General features: G+C 37.5%; 1 protein-coding gene and 1 long non-coding RNA gene across 8 annotated transcripts in view; one reads left to right on the top strand and one right to left on the bottom strand.

The window, feature by feature from the left end:
- The window catches only part of ZNF148 (zinc finger protein 148), a 129,921-nt gene extending 122,951 nt beyond the window's left edge, over positions 1 to 6,970 (top strand). For 6 of the 7 annotated variants that reach the window (XM_019922642.3, XM_019922646.3, XM_019922645.3 and 3 more), the window contains one exon: positions 257 to 6,970. In XM_019922642.3, coding sequence (XP_019778201.1) covers positions 257 to 1,855 — 1,599 coding nt within the window. In that variant the 3' untranslated portion in view covers positions 1,856 to 6,970. The remainder of the gene's footprint in view (positions 1 to 256) is intronic. The other variant, XR_012331491.1, reaches the window with a different exon arrangement.
- A 2,703-nt stretch (positions 6,971 to 9,673) lies between these two features.
- On the bottom strand, positions 9,674 to 14,559 carry LOC141278581 (uncharacterized). The gene is made up of 3 exons (XR_012331492.1): positions 14,149 to 14,559; positions 13,603 to 13,706; positions 9,674 to 9,706 (listed from the first exon to the last, which is right to left on the bottom strand). It is a non-coding gene; the product is annotated as an uncharacterized lncRNA (long non-coding RNA).
- Positions 14,560 to 16,976: the final 2,417 nt, after the last annotated feature.

The following is a 16,976-nucleotide window of genomic DNA, read 5'->3' on the forward strand; positions in this document are numbered from 1 at the left end:
TATCTGAAATTAAATTATAAAACAATTCTAATAAGTGAAATTAGGAAATGTTACTACTAAAACTATTTGAAGAACTTCCTAACTGCTGTTGATTCAATTTGTAATAAACAGTTGGCTCAGCAAATTAGTTTGGAGTTGCTCATATTATTATGCTTATATCTATCTTTATATTAATTCCGTTTTTTCTTTTCTTTTCTTGGTTGACCAAAATACAAACTAAAACAAAAAACTCACTTCCGAACTTTGAATTCGACAGTATTTTTCCAGAACAGATCGTGTACTGAAACATAAACGTATGTGCCATGAAAATCATGACAAGAAACTAAACAGATGTGCCATCAAAGGTGGCCTTCTGACATCTGAGGAAGATTCTGGCTTCTCTACATCACCAAAAGATAACTCACTGCCAAAAAAGAAGAGGCAGAAAACTGAGAAAAAATCATCTGGGATGGACAAAGAGAGTTCTTTGGACAAATCTGACCTGAAGAAAGACAAAAATGATTACTTGCCTCTTTACTCTTCAAGTACTAAAGTAAAAGATGAGTATATGGTGGCAGAGTATGCTGTTGAGATGCCACATTCTTCAGTTGGGGGATCGCATTTAGAAGATGCATCAGGAGAAATACATCCACCTAAGTTGGTTCTCAAAAAAATTAATAGTAAGAGAAGTCTGAAACAGCCATTGGAGCAAAATCAAACAATTTCGCCTTTGTCCACATATGAAGAGAGCAAAGTTTCAAAGTATGCTTTTGAACTTGTGGACAAACAAGCTTTACTGGACTCAGAAGGCAATGCTGACATTGACCAGGTTGACAATTTGCAAGAGGGGCCTAGTAAACCTGTGCACAGTAGCACTAATTACGATGATGCCATGCAGTTTTTGAAGAAGAAGCGATATCTTCAGGCAGCCAGTAACAATAGTAGGGAGTATGCGCTGAATGTGGGTACCATAGCTTCTCAGCCTTCTGTAACACAGGCAGCTGTGGCGAGTGTCATTGATGAGAGTACCACAGCATCCATATTAGATTCACAGGCACTGAATGTGGAGATAAAAAGTAATCATGACAAAAATGTTATTCCAGATGAGGTACTGCAGACTCTGTTGGATCATTATTCTCATAAAGCTAATGGACAACATGAGATATCGTTCAGTGTTGCGGACACTGAGGTGACTTCTAGCATATCAATAAATTCTTCCGAAGTACCTGAGGTTACTCAGTCGGAGAATGTTGGATCAAGCTCCCAAGCATCCTCGTCAGATAAAGCCAACATGCTGCAGGAATACTCAAAGTTTCTGCAGCAGGCTTTGGACAGAACTAGCCAAAATGATGCCTATTTGAATAGCCCGAGCCTTAACTTTGTGACCGATAACCAGACCCTTCCAAATCAGCCAGCGTTCTCTTCCATAGACAAGCAAGTCTATGCAGCCATGCCCATCAATAGCTTTCGATCAGGAATGAATTCTCCACTAAGAACAACTCCAGATAAGTCCCACTTTGGACTAATAGTTGGTGATTCACAGCACTCATTTCCCTTTTCAGGTGATGAGACCAACCATGCTTCTGCCACATCAACACAGGACTTTTTGGATCAAGTGACTTCTCAGAAGAAAGCTGAGGCTCAGCCTGTCCACCAAGCTTACCAAATGAGCTCTTTTGAACAACCCTTCCGTGCTCCATATCATGGATCCAGAGCTGGAATAGCTACTCAGTTTAGCACTGCCAATGGACAGGTGAACCTTCGGGGACCAGGGACAAGTGCTGAATTTCCAGAATTTCCCTTGGTGAATGTAAATGATAATAGAGCTGGGATGACATCCTCACCTGATGCCACAACTGGCCAGACTTTTGGCTAAAAAAAATGTGTAAATAATACTGGCACTTTAGAACAGATTAATCAAGAGTGGGGTTACTCTGTGTAAAATGGAGTGCTGTACAGATTTAAGAGCAATGCGTTAAAACAAGTTAAGCTGATATGAATAGCAAGATAATCCAATAACTGCATTTTGTTTGGTTAGTCAGCATTCTTGAACTGCCTTACATGTTGTCACCTTTATAGAAGCAATGCATTACTTGTTTTAGATCAGAAACTTGCTATTCCACCTACACCAAGTTTAAAAGGAAAAAAAAAAAGACTTTCGCACAATTGTTTCCTAACTGATAATATTGTACATTTTTAGGAGATTAGTAATTGTGTGAAATTTACTCATACTGTTTCTAAGTTTTTCAGCATAGTCATGGCACTTCAGCAGGGAATCTGAGTATAGACAGAGTGAACTTAAAAGTTTAAATGTCAAGAGATTATGGCTTAAATAAATTAGTGTGTCCTATAGGGGGAAAAAAGGAAACCACCTTTTAAAAAGAATGATATGCCATATACCCTTGATTTTCATTTTGCATTATATTGACATGTTTTTTTTTTTTGAGAAAAAAGTAATAAAAATCTGATAGTCTAAGACTCCACTATTTAAAAGCCTAATTACTTTAAAAATATGCATACTTTCAAAACTTTTACCAAAATACATAACTGTTGAAGCATTCACTTCTGTATGGAAGTATGCATATTGGTGTCAGTTTCTTTGTACAGTTGTACCTAGATATTTTTTATGATTTTTCATGTGCAAGTATCAAGGTTTTGAAGTTTTAGTAAAAAGATATTCTGTAGATTACATTCCCAAGAACATAATGCTTATACAAAATGTATATTCCACATTTTAAAGCTTAATTGTATTTTACTTTACATATACACTTCAGTTAACATAGAGCACTTAGAATCTATTTGGTATTTTTGATTTCTCAAAGTAAAAAAAAAAATTTAGATTTTTAGGTTTGATATGGTTGTGTCATAATCATCTCATAATTGAAAATTTTAATTTTTGGCAATAAAAGGAAATTGGATATCTTTGGAACTGTAAAACCTGGTTTAATCCTTCTCTTTCTAGAATCTTGATAGATTGGATAATTAAACAGTATCCAGAGAAACTAAAGAAATGGGCATTTTAATTGCTTATTTTATCTTGAGTTACTTTTTAATGAACACTGCTCATTACAATTTTACAAACCAAGAGTGTTTACTAATTCTAGTAACTACAGTTTCTTTTTCAGCTAGATGAGTGATCGGAAACTTTTTGTTGCATTTCAAAATCTAAATAAACTACAGACTTTATCCTTATACCACGAATGTTTTTTTTTTTTAATTCTTTGTCTTAAAATAATACAGCATGGTACAATAAATAGTGCTTTTATATATATACATATTATATATATACTTTTCTAAGGAATGATGGTTTGAGTTACACATTGGACAGTTTTAATTTTTGGAAAGTAACATTTTATTATCCTGTTTAATTTCTTCCAACTTTTTGGTTTTTTATTTTAAATTTCCACCATCTTTGTCACAATGCACACGTACTGATATAGCACCAGTGATAATCTAAAATTAAAACCCTTGGAAGATGCAACTTTATTGTTAATTTCCATTTTAACTTTTGTATTGGCCTTATAGATCTGCAGTCTTTGTTTCAGTATAGAATGTTATACATTTAAATTATTTTTTTCTTTTATTTAATGTTATCCCAAGACTGTTCTCATAAAGAAAGGGAACAAAGAAATATCTACCCTTAACATCTTTTGCATTTATTTTGAATATATGGTGTTTTTATGATAAGGAATATAAATTATGTTTAATATGGGTTTCCTCTACACTTTGGTTGTTAAACTTTGCTTGAAATGTTTTCCCATTTGACAGCTTTCTTTGCTGCCAAATTTTTCAAGAATTTTAGACTTCTTTGAAGTAGATATTGAAGTTCTGCCATTACTGACTCTTAAGAATGGTGTGTCTTGCGTTGCACATTACAACCTCAAGAAGGCTTCATTCAGGCGAGATGTTAACAATGGAACTGTGCTCTCCCTAGGTACAGGCATTTTTGTTTTTCTCATACTACTATTGGATGATGGTAGGCATTTATTTTGGTTTTTTGTTTTTGTTTTGAGCCTGGTTAGAATTTCTGTTCTGTTGAGAACTTGGTACAGAATAAGGTTTTTTGTTTGTGTTAACATCACCAGCACAGTTTTTAGAATGTGGCTCTACTGCTGAGCAGTAAGTCAAGGAGGGAAGGCCTTTGAAAGTGGCAGTCATGCAAGCAGTTCAGGTGTTGCATTCCTGTGTTCACCACATTTCTTTACATCTACATAATGGCAGACTTTTCTACCACATTATAAGCATATTTTGAGATAAATGATACTTTGGCATAATTTACTGACTTACCACTTTTTAAGTATAGTCATCGCTCTCTTACTGTGAAATTCTACATGCCTACCAGAGTTACCTTGTATTATCATCATATGATAAACATCTCAGCAGTTTGGGTTTCCCCACTTTGGTTCAGAAAGTTACTTAATTTCTATCTGGGCATTAATAGAGAAAGCAAGTAGCCTTTTGTGCTGCTTTAAATCAGAATATTGAGGATATCCTTTTGCAATTTTTATTTCATTTCTCTTGGTGAGCAAATTGTTCTATGAAAACATACTCTTACACCCTTAAACTTGGCGAAGTGTGAGTGAGGTGTGCTTTCTTAGGACCTGTTCTCATGTTTGAAGATTGGAAACAGATCACATTAGTTGAAGTAATATCTCTTGAACATCTTCTAAAAGCGTGTTTTTTTTTAAATTTATTGCACACATATTTCATTTGGTTCAGAATATTTGAAGTGGCTCTTAAACTTTTGGGATCTACTTGCATATTTTCTAGTTGATACCATAGAAATCCATCCTTTTAGCTCTGGCTGAGTGAGGACTGTCCATGGTTGGGTAATTTTTCTCGTTTTGAGAGGCAAAAGAGGCCTTGTGCTCAGGGTAGGCTTTCATTTCCACAGGCCAGAGAAACTTGCAAAGTGCCAGCTAGGTTAGATCTTTTGCCACTTCTTTCATTTTATTAATTTGGGTTTTTAAAGGGCTGTTAAAAAAAAAAAAAAAAAGCCGGGAAACTTAAAAGTAGGCATTACTGTAAAACTACATTTCTTAGACTTAGAACATTTTAAACTAGAACTCGTTTTTTCACAGTATATTTACTTGAAGAAGCACTATTATAATCAACGAGAAACTTTTTGACTCTGCAATTTAATTTAAACATTTTCCGTTTCAAATTGCTTTATTTCAGGGAAATAATTTTCCAGTTGTTTTTGCTATATTCTGCAAATAAAAAAACGTATGTTTCCTTTTTCACTTAAACTTTGGTAGGAAACTAAAGCAGACAAACATTTCTTGTTGTGTTTGTTGCTTTCTTTAATCCAATGGATAAAAAAGTAAAACCCTGTAAACATTATTTTATTTTTTTATGCAATACCATGCTGTAAATATGGTTCATCAAATAAGGATGTACCTATGATTGAATCTTTAATTCTGCACAGTTAGAGTTTATATATAAACGTGTCTTGACAATCAAGGACTTTTATGTGAGTCTTCCTTTATGATGTTTATTAATGTTATGCATTCCATTTGTTTTGAAGTGAGTACCAATGTGCTAATTTGTATTGTCTGAAAGTATGTAATGTTTTTACAGCTTGTTTTTAAGAATCTGTAAATATGTACAAACAAATCACAGTACTGCTTTATGTTAGAAGGCATATGATGTTGTACTGTATGTAAGCAATAATACATAGCAGTGCTAACTTTACAAGTAGCATCAGGAAAGTTCTAAAAACATTTCAGAGTTATTAATTATCTTTATTTCATTTAATAATGATTATCTTTAATCAGTTTTTATAAGCAAATTCCATTGTTCCTCCTATTGGAACGTAACACTGTTTACACAGCATAATTGAAGTTGCAGGGGAGACAGGCTAAATCTGCCTTCATCTGTACTCACTTTCACTAAGCATTGAATGGCCTTACCACCCTTCTGCAAGATGGAGGAAGACTGCAAAACTTAGTGCCCATCACACTGAAGGAAGGGGGTGTGTTTTTTTGCCTGCTTCTGTACTGCTACCTAACTTTGTGGTTTGCTTTGGATTTTAATATTTGTTTCTGTTTTAGATTCAAGCCCATAAGTTTTGAGGTGACTTCAGCTCCATTGTGAAATAGTTCTCTTCATATTTCATAGCTACATTTCAATAATTCTAAACTTTCTACTTTGATTTTTAGATACTTATTTTTCAACCTTGATTTCTCAGCTGATCAGATGAATTTATTCAACTTCAATACAAAGAAAGACAAACCTATTGTAGTTTGATTTGAGTAGATATTATACTGTACAGAACAGCTAACTATTTGAACACACACATCACTGCTTTAGAAATAAAACCGCCAATTTATAAATGTATATGACCTACATTTTATAGGAAAAATGTTTTTAAATGCTAGTCATTTATATAATGTGCTTTGAAGGATTTGCTAGTCCACTTCTGTCACTTTTTAGTACACTGGTATCTTTTATATGTAATGTATGCTTTTTATTATTGTAGCAGAGCATTTCAGTAGAAAGAATTTTGCAACAATATGGGGGAAATTTTTCATTGTTGGATTTGAATTATACTGGATTTTATCTGTGTAGTCTTACTTGTCTTTATTTTAATGCTGTCTGGAAGGGAACTTGTTATCCAAATAAAGCAGGTAACCTCATCTTACTTCAAGGGCATACTGTGTAGTGCTGAATTTAACCTGGAAATCTGATGATTTTGAAAAGAAAAACAAGTTTCTAAAAATTGTACAGAAGAAATTAAATGTGTAATGGAAATCCTGATGGTGGAGCACGTTGAATTTTCTGATACATAGTGTTATTTTCCTGGGATCCCCTATGCCTTCTTTGTATTTCAACTAATAAAGGAAAAACCTTGTCATTGAAACTGGTAGGATAATAGGATATTCTGAATATACAGTATTACTTTTCCTATCCCATTTTCTGACCCTTTCTCAATCACTGTAAATTTTATTTTCTATTTCCTATTGATAATTAAACATGTACATAATATAGACACTGTTGTATAGAATTGAATGAATTGGGTTGCTATGCTTGAGTGGGTAACTAAGTGGAAATATGGATACTGGGAATTTATAAAATGCCAGAACAAATTTATAGGAAAAAGGGGAGCATCATGTATGTCCTGAAAGGTCATAGCCGATGTTTCTTCAGCCCTCTGGGAAATCAGTGTGAAAGAACTACAAACTCAGTATCTGACACAAGTGGGTCTTTTCCTTCCCCACCTCCCCTTCAACTATATGAGCACTAAATTTCAAAGTACTCAGGTGAAAATTGCTTTGCAATGGAACTTATCACATTGAAATTTTCACTGTCAAATGAAAAGATATTTGTGATATTTTTAAATACAAACTTTCACATTGGTAGCAGCCTGGCAATTGAAATTCAGTCAGTATATTTTAAAATACATTTTACCCTCCAAACAGAATTGTTTTTAAACAATTGGGAGGATTTTTTGTTGTTGTTTAAATGCATTTTTTATTGTCATTGTAAAAATAAAATTTTGCTTGACCCCATGTTATGCTGAATGAATTGCTGAGCCTTTATAATACAATGAAAGTTTGTTTCATGCATAATCATGGAACACAGAAATGTTCTTTAAACTGACCTATTCATTTAGAGGTTTAATGAGTTTCACAGCTTCTGGCATTGTCATGTAGTTAACCTTGCCATTTGGAGTTTATAATACCATTTTATGTATTATGATACTAAAGGAAGTTGTTTTTGTTTTATTTTTAATTGAATTATTAGATAATTTATATTTGCAAATTCTGCATTTTAAATGTGGACACTGGCTGTTTGAAAAATAAAATCAGAATACAGTTTTATGAATAATTTCCTAGCTGAATTTTTCACAATATTCTGAACCAAATAACTAATGGAAAATATTTTAAAACTGTGGAAAGATCAATATTAAAAAGAGAAAAAGGATGTCTATATGGAATGAACAGTTTGTTACACAAATTGGGTAACAGCAGGGCCTTTACTGTAGCTTTGTGTAGAACATTAGTTATTAGGCAGTTCTAAGGAGTCAAGTGTTAGTCACCCAGTATTTTAGACTTGAGATAAACTTAACATAGAGCCAAGAATAAGGGCATAAGAACATATATGATTTTTTTCTTTGTAGATAAGATTCAATTATCATCATACATGGGAATTTTTTTTTTTTTTTCCCCGTTAATGAAGATTTGTTTTCATCCATTTACCTCCTTGCCAGTCCCCCCTCCCTATTTTGTGACCAGTGGGACACATTGTAAGAAAGCTGTCTGCAGCTAGGAGTGCAGTTTGGGTCCTTGGGACAAATAGAAACTTACTGGCTTTTGCAGAGATTAATCCTAGGACCCTGACTTTATTAGCATGGTGCTTTAACCAATTATACATAATAATACCACCTATAGTCTACTAACCCATTTCCTAGATCACACTTTTTCTTGAATGATTAGGAATGGTAGGGAGAGGGGTGGTGAGATACTCTACATGATGGTTCTCCCACCTTCTGAAGATTACAGAAAAAATTGAAGTCATTTGAATTAATGTTACGTTATTGAGTCTTACTTGACAATTTATCATGCACAAAGGGAGTATGAAGATTTTAATGATTATATGTTTGGACGGAATTAAAAAATTTTTTTCGGAGTGCTGCCAATTTTTCCCTCCACTTTGATGAAACTGATGATGGTATTGGAGTAAATTATATTCATTTGATGGATAAAGAATCAATGGAGCAGAAGAGTTGTAAGTGAACTAAAGGTAAATTTTGAGTCTCATGATTTTAGTTCTTTTATCATTTTCAGATGTCCTTAAAAGGACATTTATAGTAAAAACATTTTACGAACGCACTCATGCAGTTGTATACGCATACGAGTAAGAGCTGGGATGTGATACTGTAAATGCGAGTGACATTTTCAAAGTGATTTTTCAAACTACTGGGAAAACTCAAGTTTAGAAATGGACTTGAATTGTGAAGTAGAGAACATTTGAGCCTTTGCGTATTTATCAATTTATACAGATGAATTCTTAAAGTTGTAACTTTCTTAATCTTTCCTAGCTTATCCCATTGTTAATAAGATTCTGAAACTATGATGCCTGTGTCAAGGTGGTGAAGGGGCCCAAAGAATGTATTATCTGTGATAGTAATTGTATTTTCTATTGATTTGAATCCTTACTTGTGGGGGCATGGTGTTCAGCGTGGATCACCTACTTAGTAACAGGCTTTGTGCTAGATGCAAATAATAGGTGGTTGAGGCTACTAGTGTCTTTATTTGAGCATCTGAAAGGTATCGGTTGCAGGATGGTATCAATTGCAGGATGCAGGACTGTACTTTAGGTTATTAAAGCAAATATTCAGCGTTAAGATGTGTTGGGCGTTGTGCTGAGTAATTTATATGTCATTCCTCAACAAATGGGTAAGTAGTAGTGTTTCTTATTTTAACTAGAATAGTTTTCTAGACAATTTTAATAAATTGGTTCCAGAAGATAGAAAATGTATACAAATACAGTGGAAATAGAGAATATCATTAAAAATTATCCCCTAATTAAAATATCAAGCTTATGAATAGGATTCAAACCTGGTCTGTGGAAATGAGATAGTAGGCTTTGTTCAGAAGGAACTGACCTATTACAGAAATGGAAGATTAATACTCTGTAGGGATTCACAAACCTGAGGGTAAAGATGCATGAGAATCACTTACCCCTCGTTGGGGTTTGGAAATGGATGCTGGAGGATTCTTTCCTAGAAGTAGAACCAATGCTTTTAGTCATTTCTAGCACAGACTTCATGAAACTGTATTAATATTATTTTAAATAGATTGAAATCATACACTACTAGTCAGTACTCCCAGATATGATTACGATACTCTTCGTGTCAGATAACTTCCACTAGCTTCTAATTATCCGGTATTCTCTTTTCCTTAGCCATTTCCTTCAAGGTGTTTAGGCCACTGTAAAATTTATCTTTAAACCTCCAATATGGTAGTTTTCCTTTGTTTCTTTGTGGGACCTCGAGCACTATCATGTAACTTTTGTCAGTGGCAACATGAGGGTTAAGACTGATTCGTAGAGCACAAAATTAAATGTTAGGAAGAGGGCACAACCGAGTAAATGAGTTCAGAACAACTTGGGGCTCCAGCACAGTTTGTGGAGTTGGCCCTCCGGATTTGGGAGCGGGTGATGGCACCCGAAGGCAGCATAACCAGTGCTGCGTGGGACGGCTTTAAATAAGCTGTGTGTGATTTTGCTGAGGATGACTGTGAGACAGCAGGCGTCTAGTTTGGTAATATTCCGCATGGGCAGATAAGGAGCAGTGAAATAAGCAAGGAACTTAGACCTTCAAGTTCTGGCTCTACCTTGACCTATCTGTGTAACATTGTACAAGTCACTTATCTTTCCTGAGTCTCAGTGTTTTTTTTTCATGTGTAAGATTGGCATAATAAAAATCCCTATGAGAGTTGCTGTGACTATCACATCATTTGAGATAATTTGTAAACTTAACAAAAGCACAAATATTCCCTAGTTTAGATTTTAGGAGTAGCACAAAGGCAAAATAGAGCAGAATTGGACAAATTTTGGAAGCTTCATTTCATGTAAAGCAGCACATGAGTAAATTCCTGACTTGCTGACAGTATCTTTCAAAAGATTAAAGAAGATATGATAGGATCTGTCTGTCTGGATTTAATTGACCAGCAAAGAATAACTAGTTAGGTGGAAATGACAAATTTTGTAAATTTATGATTCCATTATCTGAGACCCTGGGAGGGATGGAGAACGGCCTATGTTGCTGTGAATGAGAAAATCAGTAGACTTGCAAAGGAAGAAAAAGTCATCTTCCAAAAGCAAGAATATATTGAACTTTTGAATCCCAAGCTATTGGTTAATCGTGAGCAGGGACCTGGCTGCCCATGAGGCCAAAGCAGAGTCATGGACAGTAAGACTGGAGCACTGCAGCCAGCCTCACCCGGCGGGAGGGAGGGTCGCGTGTCTGTGTGAATGCGATGGGCCTGCTCACTCACCTTTTCATCTTACATTTATTTTTCTTTCACCATTTCTGTTTATTCTCTGCTATCTCCTTTGTTTTCTTCCTCCTGAATGGCTGTATGGCATGTGCCGTAACAGGTATACATCAACCGGAAACAACTGACTGATGGTATGTGGTGCCTGGCCTTTCATACAAGTTAGGTTTATTTATCATAAATGTTTTTTAGTATTAATATTTCGGGAGAATTCAAAACTGTTTATCAGGAAAAGACTCTGGGACTCCTGGATTAGTTTGTAGGCTCCTTGAGGACATTTTGTTCCCAATATAGAACCATGCCTCACACATAAGCAGATATGAGTGAATGAATGAACAATGTTATGGGGTAAAAGAGGCATTAGCAGTGACGATATTAGAAATGGTGGTGGAGATCTGATGCCATTAAGATGATGCTATGATTAGGGAGCCTGGAAATGATGGATTTCTGCACTCAACCACAAACGTCTAACAAAATCCCCAAAGGAGATGCTTGCAAGGATCAATGGCTAGTAGGAAACAAGGTATCTTCTCATGTGCTAGACCTGTTTCCCATACCCTCATGTAGAAATGTGCCAGAGTATGTGGCCAGGACTACAGGCTCCAGAGCCATTTCCTTCCCCTTGTCACCTTACAACGCTCTGGCTGCAGAGAAATGAGAACATCTCAATACATGAGAAGAGTAAGAAACAGGACAGCCAGGATCTCATCAATGAGCAAGTGGGTCCCAGCCCTTTCCTCACCCCAGTTGCATAGGAACAAAGAACCAGGTCCACATGTGTGACCTGTTAATGGAAAATGACCTCACTCTGCTGGGTGTGGCCCAATAAATGTTCTATGATCTAATCAATCAGATTGGCAAGTCATGGAGGCAGAGCTTGTTAATATTTCTCAAATCCTTTTGAACCGCCCCCTCCTTTTATCACTACCACAGCCCAGGCTACCCTCAAGTCTTGCCCAGGCTCCTTCAAGTTTCTGCACAACGAGTCTAGATGGCCTCCAGTACTTTCTCCAGATTAACGCCATGCACAAAACCTCCAGAAGTGTCTCAGTTGCTACTTGGGTAAATTCTAAGCTCTTACCTTGGCCCTCATGGTTTTCTGCAGCCATTAGCCCACGCCTCACCCGCAGTGAGCCTCTCATCCTCTGCTTTCACTACTCAACTGAGTTCAGCCTCTCATACTTGGTTATGACCCTTTCTGCCACTGACACAGTTTTCTCTATTAACCTCCCCACCCCAATTTCAGCTGCAGCATCACTTTCTCAGAAAGGCTTATCCTGGTCTCCCTGATCAGGTCATAACCACCCGCCCCCTTGTGCCACCCTGAGCTTTGGACCACCCTGTACAGTTCTTTCCTAGCATGGTTGGCTGTTTGTAATGATCTCCTTATCAGTGTGGGAATTTGACTTGATTTTCTGCCTGTCCAGAGCCATCTTGCTCCCCATTGTATATCAGCACTGGGCACAGTTTGGTGATCAACAGATGTCTGGAGAATATAGTTAAAAGAGGGCATCCAGGCCCTATGAGTTACACCTGAGGATGCCAAGAGAGCTTGCAGGTGGTGTAGAAGAAGCACTGCCAGGGAGTTTGAGGCTCTGTGGATAGCAGCTGTGGGACCAGGAAACTGGTCATGTGAATTTCACAATGGGAGGAAAGAAAGTGGATTTTGGACACGACAGATAGCTGAGTTGGATTTCAATCTCCAGCAAATTCTAGGGTGTTCATAACAACTCTGCCAGGTAGGCTTGAAAGGTCTTATCATTAACTCTGTGTTACAAATGAGGACACTGAGGCTGAGACATATTAAACACCTTGGACAAGGTCACATAGTGGAAGAGAAGATCCGGGACTCAAATTCAGACCTAAGTTTTCTCATCTAGACTCTTGAAGGTCTGTGATTGGGTCTTATGTATATGATATTCAAACAAAGGCTGAATGCTAATTGCACTGTTGTCACAGTTCAGCAAGGTTGCCACTGTCATCCATAAAATAAACTGTACCCTGTTCACTAGGCTTCTCTCTGCAACCCATATTTTCTTATGGTCCCACCAGGTCCTGGCTCATGCCGGATGCCAGGTGGCTGATAGAGGGAGAATGCCTTTCTCTTGTCTGAGGGCAAACCCCCAGAGTCAACAAATAGCTTAGATCCTGGAGGAGAAACCTGCTCAACAGGAGCTGGGGACACCGGCAGCAGGACGTTGTCGGCCCCTCCCTCCCCACTCAGCCCAATCAGGGAAGCCAGAGCAAGGCTTGTCTTCCAGGGGTCCTGTCCACCCCTCTCTGGGAATGGAGAGCTCTCAGGCTGTGTGAGGGGCTGGTACCTCCATCAGGTTTGCATCTCCTGATTCACCCCCTTCCACCTCATTTTAAAGTCCAGGAAGAAGGAAAATCTTTTTCTGCCTCATCTCTTCACCTGGTTTAGAGAAGTTGTATTGTGTACAGGAGAGAGGCTGGTATTGGAACTAAACCTAGTTTAGGTTCAAATCCTGATTCCTCAGAGCCAGGAAACTTTTCTGAGTGTGTGCAGAATATCTGTGATTTTTTAGAAGTCAGGCATGCCCCAGGGAGGTGCATCATAATGACCAACTAAAAAGAAAAAAATATATGTATTTTATATTACCTGTGTTCTCTGGGTGATATATTTCATGCTTTTTCCTTGTCCTTGAAGATTATAACTGAAGTAAGACACCAATGTGGACAGGATGTATGCTCTCTCTCAGGTATCTTAAAGAAGGGGGAAAAAAACAAAAAAAAAAGATTGAGCTAGAAATTCCACAGTCTTCAACCTTGGCTGTACCTTAGAATCACCTGAGGAGTGTAAAGAAAATACTGATGCCCAGGCCCCACCCCAGACTCGGGTATTTTCTTAAACTACACCAGGTGATGGTAAAGTACAGCCTAGGAGAAGACCACCAGACTAGCTGACCCACTCTTTGTGGCCCTTCTGACTCTGGTTCTAAGGCATAGGCGGTGAAATATGTTTTTGTAATTATACATATTTACATTCTGATCTAATGTTTTCAAACTGTTTTCACATTTCTGTTTCTTGGACTTTGTCCACACTCTGATCCCTCCCCAGGGTTCAGACTTTCTGACAAATGAGATCATTTTTCAAGACATGGTCTCTTCTCCAGTTTTCACACAGAAGGCAGTTCCCAGCACCAACCACTGGAAAGGAATGCAATGAAGGATCTTCTGTCTGCAGCTGAGCAGGGTAAGACACACAGAGCAACAACCTCACTATTGTGGGCTTCAACTCTAGCTGGAGTGGTTCCTGAATAGAAAAAAAGACGTGAGTTTAAGAACAACATTATGATTTTTTTAATATAATGGTACTGCAATAACAGTAACTTTGAACGATCTGAAATGACTAAAAATACTATGAAAGGAAACAAAATATTTTTTACCTTGGTTAGATGCACTATGTATTTGCTATCTGTTGCTGAATAACAGATTACCCCAAAACTTAGTGGCTTAAAACGACAATAATTTATTCTCTCTCATGGTTCTGTGGTCAGGAATTCAGACAGATACCAGCAAGGGCAGCTTGTCTTTGCCCTGCAGTGTCTGGGACCTCAGCTGGAAGAATCTAAGGTTGGGGACTTGAATCATTATCTGAAGGCTTGTTTCACTCACATGTCTGGCAGCTGATGCTGGCTACTGGTGGAACATGTGGCTTCCCCATGTGGCCTGGGCTTCCTCACAACATGGTGGCTGAATTCCAAGGGTCAGTGCTCCGAGAGCAAGGAAGCCAGATGGACTCCCCACTGCCTTTATGACCTAACCTAGGAAGTCAAACAGTGTCATTTCTTCCATTTCTCCTATTGGTTGAGGCACTCACAAAGATGCGTTCTGGCTCAAGGGGAGGGAACATAGACTCCCATCTCTTTTTGAAGGAATGTCAATGTCGTATTGCAAGAAGAGCATATGGGATGGAATATGTTAGTGCAGTTATCTTTGGAAAATGCAATCTGCCCTACATTGCTTGTCTTAATTTTCTTACTCATTTTTTTTCGGATTCCTAAAATAACATGTGCTCATTGTAAGAAGAAAAATTCAATAAAAATCAAGAATTTGTACATTAAACTAGATTTCCTCTCCCATTTTACTCACTATCTCAATCCCCCTCCCCACTATTAACAAATTGATGTGTATTTTTCCAAACTATATACATATATGCACTTTTTTAAAAAGAACATTATTCTACAACATGCTGTTTTTACTCATTATTATGTGATGAAAAAAGTTTCATGTTAGTGCATATAAAAACACCTAATTCTTTCTAGTGCTGGTTGTCATAGTATGGCTGTACCATAACTTATGTAATCAGTCTTCTATTAGTAGACAGTTAGGATGTTACAATTTTAAAAAACTATTACAGGGCTTCCCTGGTGGTGCAGTGGTTGAGAGTCTGCCTGCCAATGCAGGGGACATGGGTTCGTGCCCCGGTCCGGGAAGATCCCACATGCCACGGAGCGGCTGGGCCCGTGAGCCATGGCCGCTGAGCCTGCGTGTCCGGAGCCTGTGCTCCGCAACGGGAGAGGCCACAACAGTGAGAGGCCCGTGTACTGCAAAAAAAAAACCAACCAAACAAACAAACAAACAAAAAAAAAACTATTACAAAGTAATGATGCAGTGAACATCTTTGTACTAGGTCATGTAGGGTAGTATCTTAAAAATGGAATTGTTCTGTTCAAAGGTTATGCAGTATGCTATTTTTTGATACAATAAGAGTGGTTTTTTGTTTGTTTACAGTTAGTGTCATTTTTATACATCTACATTAAGCAGGGTACACTTTTTTTCTTTGCAAATGGCCAGGCTTCTCTAGCCTTAACATGAAGCAAAGAAACAAATATTTGTTCTTAGGTGTAGAAGATGCTCATAAGTTTCAAAGGGAACTTTTCATTTGTTTAGAAAGTGATGAGTGACAGGAAGTAGGTGGTTATGAACAGAGGGGTTGATTTCCTTTTTTAATGTTTTTAGCTCAGGCTGATATGGAATTGAATGTGGATTCTTCAAAGTTCACATTGACACTTTGAAAGAGGCTCATCAGAAGGTGACGGCAAACTGGAAACCAGCTTGAGGCAGAAAAACAAAGTGTCATGTGTGACCCCAAAGTGAATAATAAAGATGGCACTACTATTCTCTGTACAGATGTAATACATGGACACGTAGTGGATTCCAGTAATATGCCCACCTAGCCATGCTTTGTTCACAGGTGGCTAATCTGCAATTTATCCTGGGGTTCTTTCCTCTTACAGAGATGGGTTATTAAAAACTTCTTTGCTGGGAATGAAGTTTTGACACATGCCACAACATGGATGAACTTTGAGGACATGATGCTAAGTGAAATAAGCCAGACTTACAAAGGACAAATACTGTCTGATTTCACTTATGTGAAATAGGCTTGAAGAAGCAAATTTATAGAGACAGAAAATAGATTAGAGGTTACCACTGTCTGGGAGTAGAGGGGTGCGGGGACTTATTGCTTAGGGGTACAGAGCCTCAGTTTGGGGTGATGAAAAAGTTTTGGAAAGAGCAGTTATGGCTGCACCAAATGGTGAATATAAATAACGCTACTGAATTGTACACTTAAAAATGGGTTAAATGGCACATTTTATGTTATATATATTTCCACACCCAAAACCCCACAAAAAACAAAAAACCCTTTGCTGGAGCAGGAGAGGTTGGGGCTCTGTCACTGTTCCCATGGCTTTGCCTTCCCTTTTGTTTTTAAAAGAACAACCTCTATTTTTAGGGATTTTCACACAAAGGCTCATGTGGGCGTGGGAAGTACTCCCAGCTGCCCTTCTGTTTCTCAGAAGCCCAGATGGAGGCCTAGCAAGTTATTTCAGGCTTAGGAAATATGCCAGATTGGAAATAGCGATAATTTAATCTCTCTGTATGTTAATTTCTTTTTATCCCTGCAAGCCGGGGACCCTGGAAACCTTACTTCACTCCCCGCCCCTCCAAGCCGGTTCTGGGAATTGCTGA

The sequence above is a fragment of the Tursiops truncatus genome, chromosome 4, assembly GCF_011762595.2.
Source record: "Tursiops truncatus isolate mTurTru1 chromosome 4, mTurTru1.mat.Y, whole genome shotgun sequence".
In the NCBI taxonomy this organism is placed as follows: domain Eukaryota; kingdom Metazoa; phylum Chordata; class Mammalia; order Artiodactyla; family Delphinidae; genus Tursiops; species Tursiops truncatus.